Source organism: Pseudocercospora fijiensis (genome assembly GCF_000340215.1).
Source record: "Pseudocercospora fijiensis CIRAD86 unplaced genomic scaffold MYCFIscaffold_6, whole genome shotgun sequence".
Lineage (NCBI taxonomy): Eukaryota > Fungi > Ascomycota > Dothideomycetes > Mycosphaerellales > Mycosphaerellaceae > Pseudocercospora > Pseudocercospora fijiensis.
Window position 1 is genome coordinate 77,727 of NW_006921537.1, and position 27,677 is coordinate 105,403.

Consider the following 27,677-nt stretch of genomic DNA (forward strand, 5'->3'; position numbering starts at 1 on the left):
CTTTATAGAAGACTGCTATATCTAGTGCAATCTGTAGCTTAGCGGCTAAGGAGATAATGTAACGTAGCTAGATAATGCTATTAATAGCTTCCGTATATACCTAAGTACTAGGTAGAACTCTTCGACTCTAAGGGATAAAGTATACGGCTAGAGGTATAGACAGTAGTAGCACTACTTCTCTAACAACCGTCGAGGTAACGGCTACGACGACCTCGTCTAAAAGTTCCTCTACGCCGACTAAAAGCTTAGGATCGCAAGTTGCTCTAGGCGGCAATACTAAGCTTATAGGATTAATAGGCGCTCTTTTAGTAGCTAGTATATTAATCGGTAGCATTTAGCGCTAGGGAAGACTTATATATTCTTTATACAGGTCGAGATACAAATTATCCTAGTCTGCGATATACTCTTTCTTAACTTCGCTTAAAGGTATTATAGTTATTACGATATATAAGTTCTACCCTAGCTCTTGCTTACGCCGGTCCTTCTATAACTAGATCGACTCGTCGCTCTCGTAGCCGCGAAAATATATAAGATAGAGCGATAATCGATTGTGTTTAGCTAAGAATATATTGTCGGGAAACACTACGATCGATCTATATATAATAAATCGGATCGCGTCTTACTCTATCTATAAACTACGATAGATACGAATCTTCGTTTAGGGAAACGTTTTCGTCTATTGCTCTCGCTATCGTCCTAAATGTTATAGTGCCCTCGCCGTAAAAGCGTAAAGGTAGGTAAATAATAGGGATAGAGAAACACGGGAGTCGCCGCGGAGCACTAACTATACCTTTCTCGCTCTTATATCGTTCGTTCTATTACTTATCTATTATATATTATTCCGGAGTTTCATTCTTTAGCTATCTTATACGGTAAAACGGTTGTCCTACGGGAAAAGAGATAAACCTTTATTTAGGTAAGGCTAGCTCCTAGCGGTACAACTTGCAGCTCTACGTCCGCTACCTTAAGCTATATCTTAAATTCTACGAGAGGACGCCTTACGAGATGTTTCCTAGCCGCAACTTAGCGAAATCTACCGCTATCTATAGCCTAACGACTCCCTAACCCTCCTATTTATTAGGTCCCTAGAAAGAGTATAGTATTACGACTATAGCGCGACTAAATATATATTATAGCACAATATGTAGGCAACTCGGCTAGTAGTTAAGCGCAATAGTATAATAGTAATTTTTACCGCGGTAATAGTATTACGTATCGATAGGGTAGTTAATCCCTAGATCTACTATTAAAATGCCTTTAAGCACTAGCTTTCCTATATATAAGGAAGCGCGGAGATATTAATCCTAAAGCAGACGAGATATGCGGCTAGGTGTGTAATAATCCTAGGTATAAGGATTAGACAAGATTAGGAGCTTTACTCTAGGTAAAAGGCAGGGCGGGAAGTAGCAAGTCTACTATAATAGAATCCCTCGTTACGTAGGAAAGGGTAGATCTAGGACGACAATCGATACCCTAAAGATTAAGATAACGCTATACCTCTTTACTAGGCTATAGCAATTACAAAGCTACTACTAGCTACTAGTAAGGTCGATGTTAATACTCGCGACGACATTAATAGGATACCGCTATTATAGGCAGTAGCTAGAGGGCACGAGGCTATAATAAAGCTGTTACTAGAGACAGATAAGGTCGATATCAATGCTCGCGATAATATAAACAAGACAGCCCTACTATTAGTAGCGTGTAAAGGGCGCGAGGCTATAGTAAAGCTATTACTATCTATTAATAAGGTAGACGTAAATCTAGACCCCGCAGTAGTTCGGGTTAGTTTAGTTTAGTTTGCTAAGCCGAAACTCTAGTTTAGTTTAGGTTAGTTTGCTAAGCAACTATATAAGTAGCTAGTTCGAACTATATAATTTATCGGTTTTTAAGAAGTGTACGAATGTATACGTAGCTTCAAGCAAGCCCTTTGTAAGACTTAGTAGTATAGCCGGTAGCGTAGCCGGCATTTTTAGTCCTTAGTACTTATAGAATTTTCGAATCCTACTTAGGCTACGTAGTTGTATAAAGGTACTTATATAACCTCAAATCTATAGACAATTAGCTAAGGGCACTAACTAATCAAAAGCATATACACATATATATAAGGCATTATAGTTCAGTTCGGAAACTGCACTCCTTAGGTATGAATTTCATCCTTTCGTTTACGGTTCAATTCCCTAACTGCTTAGTAGAATGTCTTTATCTAGATCTAGGCAGAACTTATCGATTTCCCTAGAAGTCCTCCTCCTTAAGAAGTTTATACACTTTCCTACCGAACTATTCGATAATATTAAGTACTAGGATAGCTCCTCCCTCGGTATCGGTATAGTATATAAAAGAGCTATAAGGCAGCTCTATAGAACGTTCTACTAGTTACTCGCTATACTAAGGCCGAATGCTAGTTCGTTCCTTAGAACTCTTAGTTATTTAGGAGATATAAAGGGTAGGGCAGGTAGTAACTTCGTGTTATATAAGGAGGTAGAGGCTGCTATAGAAGAGGCCTTTAACCTATAGAAGATAGTAAAAGATATAGAGGCAGCTACAGGTCTAGGTACCTAGTTGAATTTTCAGTAGGTAGAGTATAAGGATATTTAGAGGGAGTATTAGGTAGAGTTGCGAAGGCAGGTATATAATATGCTCTAGAAAATAGGGATAGTGCCTATAACTATAACTATTAGGCTCTTCAACCTTCCTTATTTTTCCCTGTTTTCTTTTTATAAAAATCTAAACTAATACAAATTAACCGGAATGTCTATCTTCTTTTAGTTCTTTAAAAAACCTAGCAGCGTAGCTAGTAGCGTAGCCGGCAGCGTAGCCGGTAGCGTAGCCGGCCTTTTTACTCCTTAGTACTAACGGGATTTTAGGAGACTTCTATTCCGTACGGCTAATAAAGTATACTATACTATATATATATACTTAGAGAGTATTTAGAGCGCGGTATGTAGCGCTGTATAATAGCGGCTTATTTCGTATATAGAAAAGCTTGTAGATAATACTACGAACATCCTTTCTACTAGAATATCTATCCTACCTAGCACCGTCTCGAATGTAGACATTCTAGCCTTATAGAATCTAATCGAGTGCTTTAAAATCCTTGTCTATAATCGTTATACGCTTCGGGTAGATAGCTATAAGGTTAATCGCTAAAATAGTATTAGTATAGTCCGAAAAGAGGTAGAAGAGAAACATACATTCGAAGATACGAACTAGGTAGGCTTCTATAGCCTCTTAAAGGGCGCCTATCGCGGAGGCTTAGAAGCGAAGGTCCGTTCTATAATTCTAGGCAATTTCGCGAATAAGTCGTTAGAAAGGAGCTTTGCGGATTAGGAGCTAAGAACTCTTCTAATACTGCCGAATCTTACGGAGGGCTACGGCTAAAGAAGGATTAGTAAAAAGACAGTAAGAATGCCGGCTACGCTACCGGCTACGCTGCCGGCTACGCTACCGGCTATAAATAGGACTTACTTCCTAGGCGCTATCGACGCTTCGTACGATTGCTACTAGTAGTAGAAGCGCTAGTTATCGTCTTACGTAGAGCCTTGCCCGCCGTTGTCTTACGCGGAGCCTTGCTCGCGACGCCCTTTCTAGTACCGGAGCTAGCGGTAGCAGTAGTAGCCCTCTTATATTGATATACTATGCTCGCTCTACTATTTCCGGTCTTATTGCGACCCGTAGAAGCACTAGGTCCCTTCTTACAAGGCGTCGTAACTTAGTTAAGTAGACTCGCTATTATAAAAGTCGTCGAATTAAGGAAAAAAGTACGTTACGAAGGTATACGAAGGCGCGCGCGGAGCGAGGGTATTACGGAGGTAGTAGATATAGAGCGTAGAGGTATAGGTATCGATACGAAGGTTGAATATAGCGGTAGTATCGCGGTATCGCTAGGTAATAGAGTAAGCTTCGCGCAAGCCTATATTATAGTAACGTTAGAGCAAGGAAAGAAGGTAGGTACGGCTAAAAAAGGTAGGTACGGCTAAAAAAGGCAGGTACGGGAGACTTTAAAATATAGCCGGCATATATAGCCGGCATAGTAATAGGCGAAAGCCTCCTTTTAATAAATAGCCGGCGTAATAATAGTATCTTACTATAGTATAGATATTCTTTAGTAATACCTTTACTAGCTATAGTAATCTTATAAGTAACCTAGGCCTATTGCTAGTAAATATAAGAAATATCAGGTAGGCTATACTAAACAAGCTAGTTATTTAGTAGGAAAAGGCCTACTACCGTCTCTATATGCCGGCTACGAGTGCCGGCTATCGCTCTAAATTCAACTCCGCCCTATCTCGGAGGCTAAGGTACCGAGCGGAAACCCTATAGCTTATATTTACTCGGTTGTCGCGGAGCGCTTATAGGTAAGGTATTAGAAAAGAGTATAAAAAGTACGAGAAGAGTATCCTAGGATATAGGTCGTAAGTGAATAAGAGTAGTACGCCTAGTTATTTATATAGTACGTTACTCTATACGACTAAGAGCCTATATTATCTTATACTTCGCTTGTAAGACCTCGACTCTACTAGTATACTATCGATCTCTTCCTCGGTCGCTAATACGCTATCTTAATTCTTCTTCGAGTTGCCGGACTTAGTACGCATCTATAGCTATATAATAGCGCTACGCATTATAGAGAATTTCTCGTTAAAGTTTCTCTCTCGTAGGCTTGCTATCTGCCTCGTAGTATAGAGGATCAAAGTGCTAATGCTAAAGAATCTCCTTATAGTTAGGATACTAGGGCTCCTTAGGACCTTTATATTTTAGGTCTAAATAGAGACGTATTATAAACGTTCTATCGCCCTTTCGCTTACTACCCGCTAGGTCGCGATATACGAAGAAACTAATCTAAATATAGCTCGTCTCTATAATAGCCGGGTAAATATAGAGCGCTAGGTTTCTACTTCGTACCTTAGATTTAGGGACGGCGCGGAGATAAAATTAGAAATGTAGCCGGCACCTATAGCCGGCAAAAGGATACGAAAATAGGCCTCCTCCTAGGTTAATCTAACGACTAAATACAATTTCCAACTAATCCGCTATAAACCGACGCCGAATTTTAGCTAGAAGCTACATATCTTTATTTTAAAGAGTAACCCGCTTCGTATAGATAGTAAGGAGGTTTAAAAGCTTAAGCTCGGTTACGAGAAATGCCTCCGTAGCTTCCTAAAGAGCACTAATCGCCTTAGCCGTAAATCGTATACTAGACCGAAAATCTAATATAATTTCTCGGACGAGTCGCTAGAAGGGAGTCTTAGGGATTAAAAGCTCGGTCCCTCTTTTGTTTTAGAAAAGCCGGATCTAGCGAAGGGTAATAGTACCTAGTTTAAAGCGCCGCTTCTTTGTCGTCGAGTCCTGCCTTGTTCCCTTTCTTTTAATAGAAAGATAACTTTTCTTCGCGATAGTCTTCGTCCGCCTACTCTTTTTAGCCTTCTCCTATCTATCTATAGCCTTCTTATTTTTCGGTACTGTTTTCCGAGGAACCCCCTTCCTTCGTATATACTACGGAGAGCCTTACTCTTCCGATATCTCGTTCTCGCTATAGTCTCCCTATGCTTAGCTTGCTTTACCCTTGCCCTTTAGCCTCTAAAGATATTTATCTGCGCGTTTAGGCGACGAGGGTATATCGGTAGGACCTAGAAAATTAATAAGTATATAATCGTAAGGAGACATTAATGCTTCTTGCCTTCTAGAACAAATAGTCTTCTATTAAACCGCCTTATTAGGTTATCGTTAGATTCGAATAAAGGATAGTAGCTTAAGGAAGGGAAGGCAGCCGGCTTAGGAAGGCCCGAAGAGCCGAATCCTTAAGGTATATTTGTCTTTAAGAATATAGGGAAAGGGAAGAAGGAGAGGAAGAGCGAATAGAGAATTAGAAATAGTCCGTAGGTAAGCGGGGTCGGTTGCTATAGCAACTAGTCTGTTTAGGTCCTAGGAATTCGAAACATATTTCGGATATATACCGGCTATATACGCCGGCTATATTACCTTATACGTAAACGCTTCGTCTCCTTAAAGCTGCTCTAAGCCTATATACGTTTCCGCTTCTCGACCCGGTATCCCCTTCTGCCTCCGCCCTCCTCCTCTTCGTTATCGCTAATTAGGGTTTCGCTTAGACTAAATTTCGTATTCTCTTCGCGCTCCTAGGTTTCTTCGATCTTAAGGTTTTCTAATTCCTCGATTAACTCCTTTAGTATAATCTTTAGTAACCTATCTTAGCGATTCTAGTAGAGGAGATAGTATCGGAATACTATAATAGATTTAAAGGTAGTAGGCGAGTATATTCGATTAAAGCGGCCCTAGTAACGAGCGATACTAAAAGACCTCTTATAGCCTATACCTACGCTCGGGATAGCGAGGACGTCCCGAGCGACCGACGCTATCGTTAGAAACTTAGGCTCTAACCGCTACTATATAGCGAGAATATCGTCTCCGAATTCGTCTAGAAGACCGGTAAGATCTAGAGATTATTAGCCCTCTTTCCGAGCCTACGGGTTTGTACTTACTCGCGCGCCGATAGAGATCGAACTCTTCTTTATTTACTTTAGTAGTTGCTTCCTCTTCTGCCTCTACTTCCTGCCTACGAAATAGGTATAATATCGGAGCCTTCTAAACCTTCTTTTTCTTTATAGGAGCTACATTTAGACTAGTTTCTTTCTAACGCTCGTAGAATATCTTTTCTAGAATAGTTTAGTAATGCTTCGGCTATACCTCGTCCGCCTTCTATTCCGGCCTCTACTAGTATATATCCTTTTCTACCGGGTTAAGCAAGCACGTAACGCTATAGATATCCCTGAACGAGTTAAAGGTAGTACTATAATATTTATGCAACTTAGTATAGGAGGTATCTATAGCTTTCGTTATAGCTACTTTCTAGGGAACGCTCTTCTTAGCTAGCTTAGCTACGGTTTCCTCGAGCTTATTAAAGAGCTAGTTATAGTACGCAAAGACAAGGTAGATCGTCGGTCCTTAGGTTCTTCTAATCGTAGCAGTAACCTTCGCGTAATGCTTACTAATATCGACGAGATACTCTGCTTAGCGCTATTCGGCGGCGGTAAGGCCGAGCTACTTAATACCCTCGGAACTCTAATAGATCTCGAGAGCGGTACGTAAAGTATATCCCCTCGTAACTATATAGAAAGTCGAATCGAACCGGGTCTTAACGTCTTAGGTAAAACGGAGTAGGCGCTAAGGAGGCCGCTTTTGCTATCGCTTATTCTATGCGATATTCTAGGCATCGGTTTTAGGGCGCTCGATTAGGTTCTTTTAAATAGCCTCGAATCGGTTATATCTCTATAAGCTCGAGTTCGTATATATTACTAGACGACGAAGCTAGAGAAAAAGAGTTAGAACTATACTAGGTTGCTAGCTATAGGTGCCGGCTACGGACAAAAGTTATACCTTATATAAAACGAGAGCGAGGCTCTCTACCTTATCCTGTCTTATTGCTATAATAAGTTTCTCGACTTTCGACTTTGCTTTATCCTTATCTAGGATCTTCTATTAGTCGTCGTTTAATAGTGCAATTTTAAGCGTCTTAAAGAGGGCTCGGATCGCGATTTAAACTATATAAGCGAGATAGGGAAACTTCTATAGGGATGTAACTAGTAACGACGTCGGCTCCGATTCGTTAGGGCTAGGGCTATTAATAGGCTCCTCTTTATCGTTATTATCGTACGTATTGTCGTACGTATCCGGAATCGTAGCGAGCTTAATATTCGGAAGATTAAGCTAGATTATAGACCTTGTAATCTCCTCTACGTACTCGACCCTATCGATACAATTAGTGATTTTAAAGACATATACGAGTGAATTATATATACAACGCCTTATATAATGTTCGATTATTACTAGCGTTGTCCGTAGTAATCGAGATTAGTTTCGTTATTACGCTAACCCTATCTATTGCCGTATAGACAAGCTTCGCTATATCCTTACTAGTATAGGAACCTAGAATTTTAGGGAATCCGATTATAAGTTCCTAGAGTTTCTAATCCGAATTGATAAAGTATAGTATAATCGAGAGGAAGGAGGCTCTTATAGTCCGGCTTAACTAGCTATCGATAGCAATAGCTACTCGGCGAGTATTACGGAGGATCTCCCGAATATCGTCTAACGCAGCCTCTTTGTTCTTTTCGAATATAATACGCTAGGTTGTCGCGCCGAGAAATAGGGGAGGGTAGTTTATAAGATATAAATATGTCTTCTATATAGACTCCCTTTCGTAGAAGTCTTCCGGAAGACCGTTTGTAGCTAGCATTTCGTTTACTAGTTGCTTAAAGTCTTCGGAGGAGAAATCGGTAGCCTTTAATCCTAGAGCTTCCTTAAGCGCAGCCTATAATAATTAGCTAGACCTCTACGGTTAATTTAAGTAGCCGGAATCTATAGCCGGAATCTGTAGCCGGAATCTGTAGCCGGAATCTGTAGCCGGAATCTATAGCCGGTAGCTATAGCCGGTAGCTATAGCTAGTAGCTATAGCCGGCATTTTAGAAGACGTACCTCTTTCTAGAACGCTATATCTATATTAACTCTCCTCTCTCCTTACGATTCCCGACACCGTTTAGAATAGAGATAGTTCGTAGGCGATAAGTTCCTATCCCCTAGTTTCGGGTGTTTTAAGATTAAACCGTAGAAGTTGTAGACAATTACTAGTTAACCTTTAAGTCGAGAAGTCGTATAACGGTACAATGCCCCCTCTATAAAGAACTTCTAGAATGTGTCCGTTCGCTCCTTACTCCCCTATCGCATCGAGTACTTCCGGAGTTTACACTCCTTCGAACGTAAATATAAAGGGAACTATATCTTATAGACCTATTAATTGAACTACTCTATATACTCGGGTTTCTAAAGATACGCCTAGCTAGCCTTTTCGAAGATTTCCGGGTTAACACTCGATATTCTTATATCTCCGAACAACCTTCTACTTAGACTCCGTAAAGGTAAGGACTAGGTAGTAGTACCCTATAATGAATTCCTACTACTAGGATTCGGAGAGGATAAATCTAGCCCTAATCGTCGTCTAGGACTCGATAGGCTCGAAGGTAAGTATACGACCTCCTCTCGACGTTATCGCAATCTCGCTCGTATACTAGACTGTTTCGACTATTGTCTCGTTATTACCCTTCCTAGTATAGCGCCTAGTATATATATAATGTCGGTCGGCATGTTTTAAGGTTTCGTACGGTAAGGTAAGGACTTAGGAGTAGTAGATGTATACTAGTAGCTATAGGGAAACACCCTTTCTTTTATAGTATCGTATCGTTAGGAACAGCTAGGTAGTAAATAGCTAGCTACCTTTTTTTTTGTTTCCTAGCTACCTAACTACTAGATTTTTTTTCCTAGCTACCCTAGCTAGCCTAACTACCAGAATTTCTTTCCTAGCTACCCTAACTACCTGAATTTTGCCTTCTATACGGCGGCTCTCTCTTACTAACGGAACCGAGCTACTATACCTAACGAATCTAAGCTCGTTTTTAGTCTTAATCTATCCTCTTTCGGTATAAGACACTCGATAAGCAAATGCTTAGGCCGAGTCTAACTACGAAACCTAAGACTAACTAATAGCTCTATTAACTAATCCTAATCCTCGAACTCCTTCCGCTTCTTAGTAAAGACCTTAAAGAGCGCTCGAGCTTCTTCGGGTACCTACGGAGTAGTCGAGATAAAGCCGTATCGCTAAAATAGGTAATCCTTCGGAGGCTTATATAGAGATTTAGAGAATTCTAACGCTAACCTATCCTACTAGCAGCTTAGATTCCGGATATAAGCCCTCTCTACCTTAGTAAAGATTTTATATAGTAGTAGTACTCTGCCTTCGAGAAACGCTTTCTATTTAACTGTTAGTATCTGCCGGCTACGAACGCCGGCTATATATACCGAGTATAGAATAATTACCTATATCCCTTCCTCCTATAGTAATACTTCTGCCGTCCCTAGATACCTAGCCCCGATCGCATTAATCGCAAGCTACTTTGCCTTTATAGACGCAAAGGCTTCGCTCTAATACTAATAAAGAAACTTCTACTCTATATCGAGGATACAAAGACGACTAGTCTCGATTCCAATCCTTACTAGCTTTTCGTAGTAGCTTTAACTATGATTTTCTAGATTAATAGGACTTATGCCTTAGCCCTTTACTAGTATCTCGTCTCTTTAACTATACTCGATCTACTCCTAGCGCTTATCGTCTATAGCGTTAGGCCCTAAGACTGCACCTATTACTAGATCGACGTATAGTATCTCCTCGCTTTTTTTAGTTCCTTTATTCGTAGTATTAAGCTCTATCGCGGCATCCTAAACTCTAGCATTGTTGTTCTCGGCTATCTAAACATCTCCGTTACTATCGGTCGTATCGATAGAGGTAGCGGCTACAGGTCTAAATGCTATTAGTTAACGTATTAAAGAAAAATATGCCGGCTACAGCTGCCGGCTACGGCTGCCGGCTACAGCTACTAGCTACGGCCGCTAGCTAGATTGACTTACGCTACTAGAACTTTACGCTCGAAAACTAGCCGTAATTCTTTCCTCCTCTTAGCCTTCTCTTAGGTTGTCTTCTTATTCTAACCTTCACTTTTTTCTATAGGCGCTAGCTATCGATAGAATGCCTTATTCCGCGCCTTTCTTCTCTTATCCTTAGCTCTTTTATCCTTATCTATCTTGTCCTTTCTCTCGCGGTCTTATACGGAATTCTTCTTCGTAGAGTACTCCTCTTTAGTCTTACGCTTTTTAGTTAGACGCTTAGGCAAAACAAACTCGCGGTCTTTAGTTCTATCTTCTATTTAGCGCGCGGCGCGCTTTTCTCTTACTATTATAAGGGAAAGGGGCGGGGGCGTAGCGTATAGTAGTTATTATCGGTATAGGTATAGAGGAAGAAGTTGAAAGTGTAAGAATATCGCGAAGCCCTAATTGTTACCGCCTACGTAACGTTATATAGGTAAGCTTTCGTAACTATAGCAACTACGCCCCGGCAATAGTAACTACGCCCTAGCAACGGCAACTACGCCCTAGCAACGGCAACTACGCCCTAGCAACGGTAATAAAGCGTAGTAAATACAACCTAGTAACTATTATAGCCGGCAATCGTAGCCGGCAGTCGAATAAGAGTGTCCTTATAGCAAAACTACGCCCTAGTAACGGCAACTGCGCCCTAGCAACAGTAACTACGCCCTAGCAACGGTAAAAGAGCGTAGTAAATGTAATAGAGTTACTATTATAGCCGGCAATCGTAGCCGGCAGTCGAATAAGAGTGTCCTTATAGTAAAACCAATATAGTCTCTAGTTCAAACTAGGAATCTATATAGTTCGAAAAAACCAAACCGGAACTAGAAAGCTAGTTCGCCGCTAAGAAACCAAACTATATACGTTTAGTAGTTCGGAAACCGAACTACTACGGGGTCTACGTAAATCTTCTAGACTAGCGTAGTAGAATACCGCTTAGGTAGGCTGCAGAGTAGTATAGTAAAGGGTTCTTACGGCTTTTCTTGTCTTATAACAAGGTCGACATTTATACTCGAGATTTAAACGGCGATACGGTCCTCGACATTGCTAGGAAACGCAACTCTAACTCCGTTATAACTTATACTATTGTTAGAGGAAGCTTAAGAACGAAGATCAAATTAGGCTATATATCTATAAAGAATTAACTAGGAATAGTAAAGAGTTCTAACTATAGTCTCCGTAATTATTTTTACCGCCCGATACTTATATACCTAGTATCTAAGCAAGTAGGCTAGGAGTCGCATTCTCCCGATACGCCCGAAGCTTTTATATACCGCCTTAGCTCCTCTATGTTTTTAGAAAGTTTCGAGGGAAGATAGAACCTAGGGGCGCAGCTCCCGCTTATAACGCTCTCCTCCTAGCGGAAGCTAATATATTAGTATTAGGAATTTTGTTAAACTTAGCGTACTCTACCGCAATAAGGGAAAGCATACCTATACCTGCCCTAGCTACCGCTATACTATTCCTATCTTGCGATTTGTATACTCGGAATCTAATAGTATTGCCGAGGACGACGCCGTAGCTATAGCTAATACGAAAATAGTTATTATAGTTGCTATCGATATTAAACTAAGAGCTAAGCTATCGATATTAGTATACCGCAGTCCGCTAATAAGCGTAGTAGAGTTGTAGGTAGCGCACGCCGACGAGTCTTTATAATTCTACAAGTCTATTTAAAGGCACTACCTCGATATATAGCACTTGTTTCGCAAGGTACTAGGGCCGCAGCTCTGCTTAGGTTAGATAAGACGCCTAGAACATTATCTAAATAGCGGTATAATCGAATAGGCAATACGGAAAAAGCAGCCGTCGAACTATATATAGTATATAATAGTATAGTTAAGCAATTGCAGTTAGAAGCTACCTCGCGACGCTATATATAGAATATCTTTTCGATAACAACCTATAACCTAACGCCCGGACATCGAACTAGCTATCGAAAGGAGCATTAGAGATAGGCTAATATACGATTAGATACTCTACGTCGATTTATCTGCTACTGCCTTAAACTCCTTCTTAGTAACTTCCCTATACTAGTTACAGCCTACGTCTATTAGATACGCTAAATTAATATTCTTTACGAGATGCTTACCGCCTAACGCTATAGCTATATACGTTATAATACTACTCCCGCTCGCCCCGTACTAGTGTTTCTCGCCGCTAGGAATATAGACTATATCTCTAATACAAAGCTTTCTTAGCTACTAACCCTTACTATAGATAAGCCCTTCGCTACTAGTAACGAATAGGATTTGGCCTCTTTCGTACGTATACTAAAATGTTCGGGACCTAGGCAAGAATATAACGTTAGCGCAGCTGCAATCTAAGTCGTCTTTAGAAACAAATACTAGGTCGGCGAACACGATACCTATAAAGGTTTTCGGAAGTTATATAGTCGTAGTACCGAGTACCCTAGTATATCGGATAAGCTATATACTTATAGATACTTAGTAAAGGGACCTATTAGTTCTACGATCTTATCGACGTAGAAGTTATAATTTATAAATGTATTAAAGTAGGCTATGTTCGAGTTTTATAGAATCAATATAGAGCCTAGATAGCTCGGGCCCGACCGAATACTAGAAAGAGTAATAATAATAATATAATACCTCTATACTAATATAATACAGGTATTATATACAGCTACGCTAGACTTAGGTTATAGAGTTTCTTACTAGCTTTAACTTTACTATTAGTATAGGCTTCTCCTAGACTAAGTAGACCTTCTACTCGGCCTAGTCTTCCGGGAAAAGGCGAACGATATCGAAATGCTATATTAGCCTCGCGAGTATTAACCTTATTTCTATATAGGCTAGATTGCGACTAAGACAGTCCCTTAGTCCGACTAAAAACACCTAGGTAGCTTCCCTCCGATCGTTACCGTATTTAGGGTCCTCTTAGGTCTACCGTTTAGGGATGAATTTGTTAGGGTTACGGAAGTTTAGCTTACTCCTATAGGCGGCAAATATTAGAACCCTAACGGCTACGTTACCGGGTATAAACTAGCTATCGATTAGAAGTCTATCCTTAGGGGTAAAACGAGGATACGTTACTAGGGATAGAGCTTAGATTCGAAGGGTCTTATCTAGGCATACTAGAAGATATTAGTACTAGTTTATAGCGGCAATATTCATCTCCTAGGAATCTGCAAATTTACTTCGAACTTCTTCGGTTGCCTTCTATAGTTTATTAGGATATATAACTAGCTAATAGGTAGTATATACGAGTAGGGCTACTAAGGTTTCCGTTCCCGTAGCTATTAAGAATGTAGCATTAGAGTTAAGCTAGAATATAGTTATTTTGCCTTCCTTATAAGTCGCTATAAGCTTGTCTAGAAATCCCGTAGTATCCGATATACGATTAAGGCTATAAGAAACCTTTTCCTATAACTTCGTTAGCAAAATAAAGTAGTTTACGAAGACTAGCGAATACCTAGCTAACGGCGTAAACGGTCTTGTAATCCGATATAAATTTCTTTGTTAAGAAGGTAGCTATAAAAGGATACCGCAAGAGCTTTAGCAATTTTTCTAATGCTTAACTAAACGCTATAGGTCGACTAAGATTGCGGAACTTCTATACCTATATATATAGTGTCGACGTATTAAGACAGTCGAGGGTCTCGCTATAAGTAAGATAGGATATAATATCGAACGCGAAGAAATTATACTACTTAACTAGGTCTATTTGTCGCTACGCCTAGCTTTCCTTCTTAAGATATATAATAAAGACGTCGACTAACTGCTAAATAATTGGTTCTTATAAACGAAGAGCAGACTCTAAGAAGCTATATACTAGTCTCTTTCTAAGCTAGGAGTAATATTCCTTGTCGCTAAAGAGTAGGGTCGCCTCGCCTATACCGCTATAATACTTATTATCTTTACGTAGCTCGGGTCGTCCTAGAATAGAGCCGTAGATCTCTTTAATAGCTACAGGGCTAATAAAAGACAATTCGTTAGGCGAAACTCTTACAATCGGACTATATCTATTATACAAATCTAGTGTTTTCTTAGGCGTATCTCCTCGAACAAGACAAAGAAAATATAGCAGCTCCGATACAGCTCGCAATCTAGGCCTAGGGAATCTAGCAAGCGGATAGAAGAATATATTGTATATCGCAACCGTAACTAAGTAAACAACTATCTGCTATCTAATTAGCTACGTGTATTATTAACCCTTCTTTTTAATTATAACGTAGCATACGAGGAAGACTGCCGCCTTTATAGCAAGTAGAAAATTACTATTCTAGTAAAGATTCATTGCGACGGATTGTTTTTTGTCCTTTAGATCGGCTTAATATAGTCGGGAAAGTAAGACGAGGTACGCTATAACTGTTAAGGATACTATATATAATAAGCGGCGGCATATCGCTACCTTACTTCCGACGGTTGTCTAAACCTTAGTAATTACTATTACTACGAAATTTAGGCAATAGCAATATAGATAGTAATTACTAGATAGTAATTGCTATACTACTACTATATTACTACCTTTTATTAATAGAAAGGTTCTATTAGAATAAGAGATTCTTAATAGCTTTCTATAGATATTATAATAGGGGTTATATAAGCAGGTAGATAGTATAGTTAAAAGCGGATAGTATTCGATAAGGTTTATAAAGAAGGAAGAGGAAGATTAGGAAGTTAGGCTAGTACTAAGCGCTAAGCCCTATCTAAGGTACTAAGATCCTAGCTTTACTTAGCCGGCTATATACCTTTTATATAGCCTCTAGTAGATATAGTACTACTATATACATTTTCTAAAGATTATATAATATATCTATAAAAATAAAGTACTTCTCTATATATAATAGGATTCTAAAAAGAAGTAGTAGTAGTAATTACTATTACTACGTCTTAGAGTTTCTATCGTAATTACTATAGAAATAGTAATTACTGCTTACTAAGGTTTAGACATTATTGTCTTCCGTTATTTAAACACATTAGGACTAGGATAGAAGTATAAAGAAAAGTCTAAAAAGACTAATAATACTATAATCGCTTAAGTGCACTTCGGACATATATCTTCTATATTGCTAAATGTCTATAGAATCGCCTAAAGCTTAGCTACGTGCTTATTCTTATAGAACATTGTCTTTCGCTTAAAACATACTCGAGCTAACATGTCCGGATACATATTAGCGTCGATAGTAAAATTCTTAGGTCGTTAGCAACTATTAGGAAGCCTCTAATCGAACCTTAGTAGCAAGTAAGTTATAATCAACTTAATCTCGTTTGTAATAAAGAACCTTCCTAGGCAAGCATATCTGCCGTATCTAAAAGCTATATATACAGAGTCTATTATACTAAACTAGTAGCGGTTAGCATTCTACGGTTGTTTACAAAGACGCATATATCGCTAAGGATCGTAAACTTCTAGATTACAACCCGGTACGAGGTAAGAGTCCTATAGCATTTAGTTTTAAAGTACCGTAATGCGAGTTCCTTTCGGTAGATGCATTCTATTCGAGAGTAACACTGCCGTTAGAAGAATTCGTTAAAACGTTAGTAGGAATACTAGATTTAGGCGCTATAATTCTTTTAGCAAGCTATTAAGCTTAACTAGCCTTTATAACCTATCTTTATCGATCGATACGGAAGATCGGAACACTTCGGTTATTTCGTCGTAAATCTCTAATAAGTAGTCTAGATAAGAGCAAAGATCGAAGATTGCCTAAGCTATAGTAAGCGCTATAGTATGAATAGTAGAGAGGCTAATAATAAGCATTCGCTAGGCAAAATTGTCTAACTCTAGCTCTTTTCCGTCGGCTAGTTCCCTTATCTATTTAAGTATAACGTGTTACGTAGTGCTGTCTTGTAATCGATCCTATATTATATCTCTAATTATCCGCCGTATGCTTGCGATATTCCTAAGTAGACCCCGATACGTTAGTAGTATCGGTACGAAGACTAGTCGCAACTACCGTAGTATAAACCGTAGAATAAAGCCGGTTAGAAATACGTTCTTTGTGTATTCTTCTATCGTTTCGAGCTACTCCTCGTTTCGGCAATCTTTTAGGCTAATTAGAATACGAGCACTAACTCGTTTAACGATCCGGGCGAGGATATTAGTAATATCGAGCTCGACCTATTCCTTGTCGTCGCACTTAGGCAACTCCTAACCTAGAGCGAAGTCTAATTCGTCTTTTATATAGAGTACTAAGGTGCTTAAGTTTAGTGTAACTTTCTACTATAAGACGCGATTTTGTAAGTTACTCTCGACGAAAACTTCTCCTCGCGTATACTCGCTACAAAAGTTATTAAGGAATGCCTATATAGAGCGGCTCGAATTATTAGTGCTCGCTCGAATTTCCTAGATAAGTTTATAGTTATAGATTAAGACTACGTCTCCTATTAACCGTAGTATAGTACAAGCGTCCGCGTTATAGTTGTTAATTAGTAAATAGCAATAATTACTAGTTACTATAATTATATATAATTATAATTATAATTATTAAGTAAGTGACTAGTAATTATAATTACTAATTAGTCGGCATTTCTAAGGCAATACTAGGGTATGTATTATACCTATAGAGGGTATTAAATTTGCACTGTTTCTACCTGTTTCTATACTGTTTCTATAGACAATAATACACTCGCAATAGGCGCCTTTTACTAAGAGGTAAGTAAGTAAAATCCGGGTACAGAATGTCGCTAATTCGGATAGGTTGCTAAGTTAGTGTCTTCTAATAAAGACCTCTTACTATCGCTACTACTCTAGACTTCTAATTAATCGACTAAGGCCTTCTTAGCACTATAGAGCTACTATCTATAGCTAATATATAAGGATATACTAGCTGCTTATCTAACTCTTAGCGAGACCGACTATTGTATTAGTCCTACTTAGCTCTATTTCTAACAAGCCGGCATTATGTCCTTTATTAACGAAGTAGCGTAGAACGACTTCTAGTAGTATATCGGAGAGGCGGAAAAGGAGGGTCTATAGCTACTATTCCGCCGGATTACGAGGAAGACTACGAAGAGCCTCGTATATACGGTAGAAATCGTTCGAAGGGCCGGAGAATATTAAGAACGTATAGCTAAAGGTGTTCGAAGAGTGCGTAAAGCTATAGATCGGAAGAGGAAGCGAATAGCGCTAGGTTCTTGTCGTTACTTTAAATTCGGCAAGAAACCGTGTCTCTGCTTATTTGAGTGCTCTCTCGGGCAGAAACGGTAGTATTCGCGGCGGTAGATATATTTTAAGGCTCGGATCGACAAGGTACTATATCGTCTAATCTATAGTAAGGGTCTCGAGAGTCGTACTAGCGGTAGCGAGGTTGTTATAGAAGATTAAGTATAAGATTAGTCGTAGATTAGTATTCGAGCTTGCTATCGTACCTGCCTAAACCGCGAAGATTGCGTCACTTTAGTACCTTAGGGTCTAGTAAAGCCTAGTAGAAGAGCCTCGCTTAACGCGGACGGCGAGGGCCGCTAAGCTTAGTACTATACTAGCAAACTCAAATCTCGAGCTTTTATTGTTTAAACTATAAGAACAATACCTTCGATATGCGAGACAACCTACGTAAGAAGCATAAACCGACTTAGAAAGTGCTAGAAAATTGTGCTGATACCTAAGGACTATATTAGGAAAACTAGGTTCTAGATCGGATACTATTCTATAAAGATTCGAGCGATCTAAGCGATATACTAACCTCCGAAGCTAATGCACCGCCGTCTCTAATACTAGATAAACCGGATCTGGATACCTTATTCCTCTAAGACTCTAGTACTTCTATACGACTATTAACCTCGTAGTTATTATCGAATATACTAGCGCCTCCTCTCGCCGAGTTAAAGAAGCGGAAACGATACAGAAACTAGCTAGATCCGGCGTTATAGGAGCATTCTAGACCTCTAAGAGATAGTAAACCTCTAAAAGTCGATAGAGGTAGGTATAGGGCATTCTACTATAGGTACTACGAAGACAACGACCCTAATCGATATAGATCTAGTTCTAGTAACGTACCTTAGCACTTAGCGAAGAAACACTTTATCTACGTTAGTATTAAGAAGCAGAAGCGTAATAGTATATACGAGAAGCAGTCGAGGATTAATCTCTCCTTATTATAGAAGTAATAAGGCACTATCGATGCGGATAAGACTATTAACATTCTAAAGAACGCCGCGGATAAGAACAAGTTTAGATATGCACTCGCTCGCTATACTACTACTAGCAGTATTGCTTATAATGCCTTAGTTACGAAGGAGTTTAAAGAGATAATACTTGCTATTAATCCTTATACTAAAGAGGCCCTTCTTAAGAGCTGTATATCGCTATATCCTCGTATTCTATATAACTTCGAGAGCTAGCGAGAACTTGTTAAATAGGCTCTATAGGTAGCGCTTAGCTGTCTTTACTTCTACACTAATACTTAGAAGTTATAGTACGGCTATAAGTTCTTCTAAGCTATTAATTGCTAGTGTATTAGCGTATACGGACAGCTAGTTCAAATACTGCTAGATATACTACAATTGCTACCTAGCTCGCACTTAGGTAACTTCCTCGCTAAGAGCGTTATTCTATACTTTAAGCCCTTCGAGATAGCTAGCAAGCTAGGCTAGATAACGACTAATAGTAGCTCTAATAATAACACTCTCGCTGTCGCTATTAAGCGCTTTATAGACTCGTAAGGGCACTCGTACTAGAAGAACCGTCGGCTACGCTATATTAGATATATTCTTAACCGTATAATAGTAGCCTTTATATTTACTAAGGACATAGAGACTGCTAAGAGTAAGGAGTTTAATTAAACAGTAATAAGTAACGATAGTAACAATATCTCTATCTCTAGGCAGCTCGATATAGACGTAGAGTCCTTTATTAAGTAAGGTCTACTATAACGGCTATTCGTACTCGCTAAGCTTCTATATAAGAACGATAACAACAATATCTTCTAAGAGGTCTGCAAAGCGTAGCCTTAATTGCTATATATAGTACCGAAGATCCCTAGTAAGATACGCTAGAATAGTTAGCTTCTACTAATCGAAGAGGCTATTTAAACGAGGCCTATCTTAAACACATTCTTCGATAGAATGCCGCACCTACGCGAGTTTAGCTTATCGGACGACGATTAGAGGGTTCTTGTCTATACCCGGAGGTTCCTTAACCCCTTTAAAGAGGTTACTCTACGGCTAGAAGGCTACGCTATTACATTCGATATATATTAAGAGTCTATAGAATACTTAAGGAGCCACTTTACTCGCTTAGCTACTAAGAATACATACCGGACAGTCCTTATTCGATCGATTAGTATAGTAAGAACGCTATTCGAGAAGTACTATATACTAAACTAGAAGAACCCTCTCTACGTTACTATAGTGTTACTATACCTAACTCGACGACTTGCCTAGCTTAAGAGCCGGTCCGTAGTAGACGTTAACGTCGCATTGTTATATACTAGAGCGCTCTAGAATAAGTATAAGACACGCTTCGGAAAGAGCCGTTAACTATAGTCTACGTAGCAACGGTCGTTTAAAGGGCTCTCGGACCTAGAGCGCTAGTAGATTAAGTCTTAAACTAACCTAGTTGCTACTAAAGAAGACCCCTTCGAAGCCTATATCTACTCGAGTCTAATAGTACTACTAACAGTTAGCTTCGAGAAGCCGGTTTAAATAAGTCCTATTAAGTAGTAGGTCTAGTAACGGAAGACCTGCGATTTAGTACTATAGTAACTAGCTATTAACACACTGTCCGTATTCGCTATATCCGTAGAGTCCGAGAGAACCTTTAGTAAGAGCCGCCGTACTACTAGATAGGACTGTATACGACTAAGTAGCGATTATATTCGAATAAATGAATGCTCGAAGAGTTAGATAAGAATAGGGGTTACTAAAGTGCTATTAGAATTAGCCTTACTAGAAGAGGCGGAAGATCTACTATTGCCGGCCTCCTACTTAGTTAGTAGCGCCGCTAGTAGCGACGATAGTGTATAAATATGCCTCCTTCTTAACCCTAATCGTTACTACGGTCGCTAATTACGTAATTATGTGACTATAACTACTAATTATTTACTTACTATTAACTATAATTATAATTATAGGCACTGATTAGTAATTACTTACCAATTAATAAGCATAGTCCGTATACTAGATTAATCCTTAGCGCGACTAGCTATCTTAAGATATAAGTTAAGTCTTACGCTCTTATACCCCTATTTAATAATATTTCTACTATTACGAATAAAGCGAAGACGTAGTAGCTAATCTATTTCGAACCTCGTTCGACGTCCTATAATAGGGAGTCTAGTTCTTGCCTTGCGGTCTAGTAGTATAGACGCCTAATATAGGCTAGCGACGAAGATAATCGAAGCACTCTAACTATTAAGTAATAACATTGTTTAGGCAATTAAATTACTTTATAACGGTGTCGAGTATTCGTTAGTACTACTAGTCTATTATCTCGAAGCTTCGCGATATAATTAAACTACGTCGTAGGAGGAATCGCTAGAATAGCCTAAGTATCTATATTCTTATTACGAGGAAGAAGATTCGAGTATAGTAATTAATATACGGTTCTACGTTATCCTAATCTATCGATATCCCTTATACATTTCCTAGCGATCTAGACAATCCTTAACCTAGCTCCGCCGAAAAGCCTCTTAATTAGTAAATGCTCGGCAGCTAGTTCGCAAGTACTATCCTACAGATTACTTTAGTACTATCCTTTAGAGTTAGAGCTACCGACTCCCTAAATTTTAACACTCTTTATTCGAGACTAGTCTAGTATCGCTTCGCGTCTAATTTCGGACCCCTAGCCGCTTTCTATAGCCTTATTAGCATATTACAAACTTGTCTAGTTACTCTTAAATCCAACGTTAATAACTTACGTTTCTAACTACTAATAGGAGTATTCGGCTCCTAAGGAAGGTACAGGACCCTATTAACTCCTATATATCCTACCTTAAGTCGTTTAGACGTTCGTAAAGCTCGCCCGAGATTATTAGTCTAAACAAATGCTCTAAGCCTATACTCGGACTTATTAGCATAACGAATAACCTCCTCCTCGCTACGGAACTTGAATATTACTAGTATAGGGCTAAATATCTCCTCTTTAGCGACGGCTAGGTTAGGCTCCGGGTTAATAATAAGAGCTAGTCGAATATAATATCCTCTCTTAAAGATTAATCCGCTACCGATTACTATAACATTTCCTAGCTTCTTCGCGTTTTCGATATACTCTAAGACTCTGTCTCGTTAACGGTGATTGAATAATAGCGAACTCTAAGTAGTTATATCCCTAGGATTAGATCCTAGATTCTGCTTATACAATTGTATACTAGCTTTAATCTTTTTAGAAACTCTATTAAATATTGTCTCGTAGACGTATACTCTAGTGCTTAGTATGCAGCCTTGTCCGTTTAGCATTAGGAACTAATAGTAGTGCTCGGCCGCTCGGTCGAGATCGGTATCGGGAAACACAATTGTAGGCGATTTGCCTCCGAGTCCTAAGGTTACACTTTTAAGATTTAACCGAGCTACGGCGATCTAAATAAGCCGTACTGTTTTTAGACTTCCCGTAAAACTAATTTTCTAGATCTTTATATAAGATACGAGCGCGTCTCCGGTTAGACCGTTACCCGTTACGCTATTAATAATACCTAGAGGGATACTAGCTTATATCGCTAGTAATACGACTAATAGAGTCGACAATAGATTAAGCTCGCTTGCTTTAACTATTAAAGCATTTCCTATAGCTAACGCTAGCGCTATCTTTATAGCGTAGCAGACTAATAGCGCGTTATAGGGCAAGATTGCTACGCAGACCCCGTAAGGCTGTCTACTAGTATATCTAAGGGCTCCGGCTTTATAGCTTAGGAGACTGCCGCTTTTATCGTCTAGTAAATTGGTATAGTCTTATATATGCTCTTAGTAAGCTATAAGACTGTCTCTTAGCTAGATATATTAATCTTATATTATAACGTTTTAATACACGCATCGATCTTATATATACTAAATAAGCGCGCTTTGCTAACGAGGATAGCTTCTAGCTAGATAAGCTCTTCGTAAGAGTCTCGAATAAGGTTAGTATACGTACGAAGCGCATCCCGCCGTTAATCCTTTAGCTATTACAAAATTAGTCGGTCGGCACTTTACAACGGGATTTTACGTTAACTAACCTTGCCTAGAGCTTGCTATACTCTTAGGCCGTTTGTAGCGTTTTCTATAGCAAGATTAACATCTTCTACGGATGCCTAATATAGATCTTTAGATTAGATTAGTCGGACACTAGGACCGTCTCGTTTACACTTTTAGAAGTCTAACCTTCGCATATTACCTAATTATTAACAGCTAAAACTAGCTTGTGCGTATCCTACGACTTGCTACTAACCTACTATCCGTCTAACTATAATTTATACGGAATTTTATAGCAGCTAAGATTAAAAACTATAGAAGCTATTGCCCTAATCGTTCGTGTTAACACTCTTAAGATTAATTCTTTAAAAAGTGTAAGGTTTCCGAACTACGTAGTCGGATCTCGTTACGTTACGGTTATATAATTAAAACATCCTAGTAGTCGAGGGTATAATAGATAGAAAGATTAAGCGTAACACTCGTATATAGTCCGATTATAGTAAGCGAGATAGTAGACGGGTATATTCCCGTTAACCGCAACTATAGCCGAAACTACTTAGCCTAATACCTACTAAAGACTAACATTTTAGCTTCTATACCTCGATTAAGCGAGATAGCGGACGGCGGTAATCCCTAAAAACGGGATCTAACTAGTTAAAGCTAGCGTACTGCCTAAAGGAATTGCCCGTACCTTTAAAAGGTTTACGTCTAACGCTTTTAAGCTAGCTACCGTTTACGGGGATTACCCCCGTCCGCTATCTCGCTTAATTGTACTATATAAGTTAGATCCTGTATTTATAAGGATATACCCGTCTACTACCTACCTTAATCGGAGTAGCGTTCTACGCTACTTAGAAGCCCTACTAAGATGTATATAAAAGTGTCGACAAATAGGTCCTTCGTATCTATATATATCGTTTAGATTCCGCGTATATCCGTTAATCCCTCGACTTTTAATAGTATCCTTAATGCTTCTACAAATAGCGGGAATATCTTAATAGCTAGTCCCTAATAAGTAAACGAACCTAGTCTAAGCTTAGCTTTTAACGCGTTATACCGGTTCTCGTAGTCGACACTTTATTAGGGCCTACCTAGTTCAAAACGCAGGGTCTAGTCCTAGACGCTTACAATATGCATTGCTCTAGACTGTAGAACGGAGAAAGGAGTACGAATGAACCGAGTTGCGGGACTCAGGCACGAAGCAGACCGATTGCGGATTTGGTAAAGACATCGACGGTGTAATTAATAAACGCAAACTTACCGCCGAAGCTTTGCAGACAGGCGTAACTTTGAGCGGCAGTCAGGAGTGTTCAGTTCGAATTTCGTATTCCCGGGACTACTGTCGGCCGCCGGACTAGAGGCTGAGATCAAGAGTCCGTTCACCAGTTTTCAGTTGAGATTATTGCAGACCGATTGCAAGTTTGCAAACCTACTTGGGTTTTGAACTGAACAGGCCTTTGTAATAAAGCTTCGCGGAAGCAAAAGCCTTCGCCGAATACGGGCAATTGCGACTTGCTGATCTGACGTACAGAAAGCATTTGCATCTCTCGAGGACTTGATGAAGCATTGTCCCTTCGGCGTACAATCAACACTCGTACATACCAATATGTCCTCTCCAACGACCTCCGGCGATGACAGTAAGGGCAGCGACTGCAGCTTTTCGTCAAGCATCTATGAACGTTCAAGCCAAGCACGATCGTTGCTCGACAGAGCCCTAGCTCTCAACCATGCAAGATATGGATTCTCTACCGCCAGTTGTCAGATTTATGATACCGCTTGGGTCTCCATGGCACGTTCCTCTTCCATGTTCTCATAGAGTAGAAAGTTCTAGCACTAGAGCTTTACCGCATCTCCTCACAGATGGCTAATCAAACTCTTATAGATCAAGAGATCAACAAAAGGCATCGTAGAGTGGACTTTCCCGGAGTCGTTTCACTGGCTCATCAGAGCACAGAACAGCGATGGATCCTGGGGATCCAGCAAAAGCTCACGAACCGCCAAAGCCATAGACACAGCAGCATCACTTCTAGCTCTGCTCAAACACGCGGAATCGCCGCTGCAGCTTCACGAGTACGGATCGAGCGAGCTCAAAAGTCGAGTTCAGTCGGCATTAGAAAGCCTCACCACGCAACTTCGTCATTGCAACGATATCGAGAGTACCAATCACATCGGTGTTGAGCTGGTGCTCCCGGCCTTGATACGATACCTTCGAGAAGAACTGCCATCGTCAAACTTCTTCCTTCGGGTCCCTGCCGCACTGGAAGCCATGTCAGAAGCCAAAGCCTCGCAGTTTCAGCCAGAACTACTGTACAAGCAAAAATGGTCTCCAGCAATCTATCATCTGGAAGCATTTGTCGGCAAAATTGACTTTGACCGAGTCACTCAACAAGCTTTCGAGAATGGCTCCATGTGGACCTCGCCGGCAGCGACAGCGGCTTATTTGATACATGCTACGACGTGGGATGATCAGGCTGAGGCCTATCTGCGCCATGTGATCCGCGAAGGTCAAGGTCATGGCAATGGAAGTGTTCCCGGTACCTTTCCGACGAAATTGTTTGAGTTTAACTGGATTGTAGCTACGCTCATAAGCGCTGGCTATGACTTATCCGAGCTCGACAGTTTCACATTGGACAGAATTGGATCGATTGTGAAAGCGGAATTTTTGGCGGGACATGGAGTCATCGGTCATGGTAAGTATTTCGAAATACGTAGTGGCATACCGTTTCTCAAGCTGATGATCATCCTGTAGCTGCTGTACGATCACCAACGATACTGAATTTTGCACGAGACAATCAGCTTACTAGGACAGGGCGCAACGGATGCCGATGATACAGCAAAAGGCCTCCTCGCTCTGAGGCTTCTGGGCAGAGAAGATGGTATATCTCCAGACCATCTGATCAGAACTTTCGAGAAGGAAGACGGATTTTCGACTTTTGGCGGTGAGCGAGACCGGAGTGTCAGTACAAACTGCCACGTCCTCCTAGCGCTATTAAGCTGGAACAACCCATCACAATACGCATTGCAGATTCGAAAAGCAGCAAGTTTCGTGTGTGAGTACTGGTGGAGCTTTCTTGGCCAGTGCAAGGACAAATGGGTATCAATTTTCCAGCCTCGTTTCGCTACGTACATTTACTGATGAACTCTGTCAGCACCTCAGTCGCTTCTATGCATGGATGTTGATTGTGGAGTCCTTGGCCAGCCTTCTGCAAGTTGTGGAAGCAAACCTCCTCTCGGATCTTCTGGACGACGATCTGAAGATGAAAATTGCTGTGATCCTCACTCAGATCTGCGTCCGAACTATGCAAGAACAGGAACCTGATGGCTCATAGGAAGAATCCGTGCGAGCAGACAGCATACGCCGTACTGATCCTTGGTAAGGTATGCCGTATGTGCTTCTTGAGTGGTATGTATGGTGTCTGCCTCCGAGCACCAGTAATTGTTTTTGGATTCAATCTCTCTAATCAACGGACAGATCTTGCTTCTATCATAAGATCAACGATGGACCTAGGAGTCGCATATCTGGAAAATCGAGAGACAAATGCTTACGATGAACGATACTGGACTTCGAAAACCCAATACGGCGTCAAATTTGTCACGGAAGCTTACGTCTTAGCAGCTCATCGCGTAGCACTTTCCGGACACGCGCAGGCAACAGTAGGGCCAAGATTAGGCTTCACAAACGACTTGGCCGGAATGAAAGACCTTGGCTAGTTACTCAAGCGGACAAAGCACTTCCGTAACATGCCAGAGTGGCTGATGCAAGCATCACTCATCGAGTCAACTCTCTGGCTACCAGGTTTGCGCACTCGCCGGCTTGAAATCTTCCCACGCGATGATCGTCGTATTGCCAAGGACGCATACTTCACGATATTGCCTGCTCTGTGGATCTGCTGCCAGAACCGCTCCAAGAAATTCGTCCCCAACAGTTTCGTCAACGACATGTTATTCATGACGTTGATCAACATTCAAGTAGACGAGTTCATCGAGGCCGTCATCACGCCTACCTTCGAAGACCATCCCGGAGACTTGCATGACATGATTGACCACATGATCGACGACGTTTCCGAGAACCGCAAATCACTGGAGATGGACGGAATTGTCCTCAGAGACGAGGACCGGGTAGAGGTATGCTTACTCCGCTGGGAGCCCGTCGAAACACTCGCCTTCCAACACTGATCCGCTATCACAGAAATTCCTCCCCCTCCGTCGCTTCGCCGAACATATCCTCCAACACGAACGCATCCGCACCGCAAGCCGTCGTGACCGGGCCATCTTGCAGCAGGAGCTTCGAAGCTTCTTACACACACAAGCAACGCAAATGGAAGACAACAGCAAGCTTCGCAAACAACCCGACGAGCAAAACCTGACCTTTCACACCGAAATTCCATTCTTCACCTGGGTACGAACGACCGCAGCGGACCATGTATCCACACCATTCACCGTCGCATGGGTCCGCTGCTGGATTTCTTCCGTCGTGGGCAAAGGCACCGAAGCCTTCCAACTTCCCACAGAAAAGTATTTCGCATCAGCTCTGGCTCGACACATAGCAACGACCAACAGAATGTACAACGATCTGGGTTCCATTCGACGAGATGTAACCGAACGGAACCTGAACTCCGTACATTTCCCCGAGTTTGCGGGATTTGATGCGGTGGAAGAACGGAAGAAGGCACTTCAGAGCTTGGCTGAATATGAGCAGAAATGTGTCGAAGGCAGTCGTGAGAAACTCGAGGAGGCGTTTCGAGAAGCTTGCTCTGGGGCGTTCGAGAATTCGAGGGATGAAGCGAAACTGCATATCCTAGGCGCTCTGTGCGATGTTGCTTCGTTGTGGGACCAGCTGTATACCATCCGCGATCTGTCGAGTCAGATTAAACTTGATAGATCAAAGCCTTAGAGTACGTTTGGATGGCATTTCTGCCTCGAAGCAACGTCATGGTTGATTTCGCCTTCGCGCTTAGAATGCTTGGAAAGGGATGCTGGTCGATCCATTAGAAAGAGCAGGCTTCATTGCGGATATTCGTCTGAATCGCCTTCGAAGATGAAGTAAGTACTTCAGCCATAGGCAATAGAACGATCGATCGATCATGAACGATGAATCCAGCCAAACTCCAAACAGC

The 27,677-nt window shown here is 40.7% G+C and overlaps 3 protein-coding genes across 3 annotated transcripts; 1 reads left to right on the forward strand and 2 right to left on the reverse strand.

Annotated features, from left to right (window-relative positions):
* Positions 1 to 14,299: 14,299 nt before the first annotated feature.
* On the reverse strand, positions 14,300 to 14,632 carry MYCFIDRAFT_139500 (uncharacterized protein; the record flags this gene model as incomplete). Its single annotated transcript, XM_007929922.1, has 1 exon — positions 14,300 to 14,632. A coding segment is annotated over one exon (333 nt), but the record flags the coding sequence as incomplete, so codon positions are not given.
* Positions 14,633 to 21,432: 6,800 nt separating this feature from the next.
* MYCFIDRAFT_140016 (uncharacterized protein) lies at positions 21,433 to 21,672 on the reverse strand (the record flags this gene model as incomplete). Its single annotated transcript, XM_007929923.1, has 1 exon — positions 21,433 to 21,672. A coding segment is annotated over one exon (240 nt), but the record flags the coding sequence as incomplete, so codon positions are not given.
* Positions 21,673 to 24,166: 2,494 nt separating this feature from the next.
* On the forward strand, positions 24,167 to 27,454 carry MYCFIDRAFT_189135 (uncharacterized protein; the record flags this gene model as incomplete). The annotated part of the gene is made up of 9 exons (XM_007929924.1): positions 24,167 to 24,197; positions 24,252 to 24,349; positions 24,443 to 25,250; positions 25,365 to 25,654; positions 25,710 to 25,850; positions 25,909 to 25,963; positions 26,033 to 26,214; positions 26,272 to 26,685; positions 26,750 to 27,454. 9 exons carry the CDS (start codon positions 24,167 to 24,169, stop codon positions 27,452 to 27,454), a joined length of 2,724 nt encoding a protein of 907 aa, XP_007928115.1.
* Positions 27,455 to 27,677: the final 223 nt, after the last annotated feature.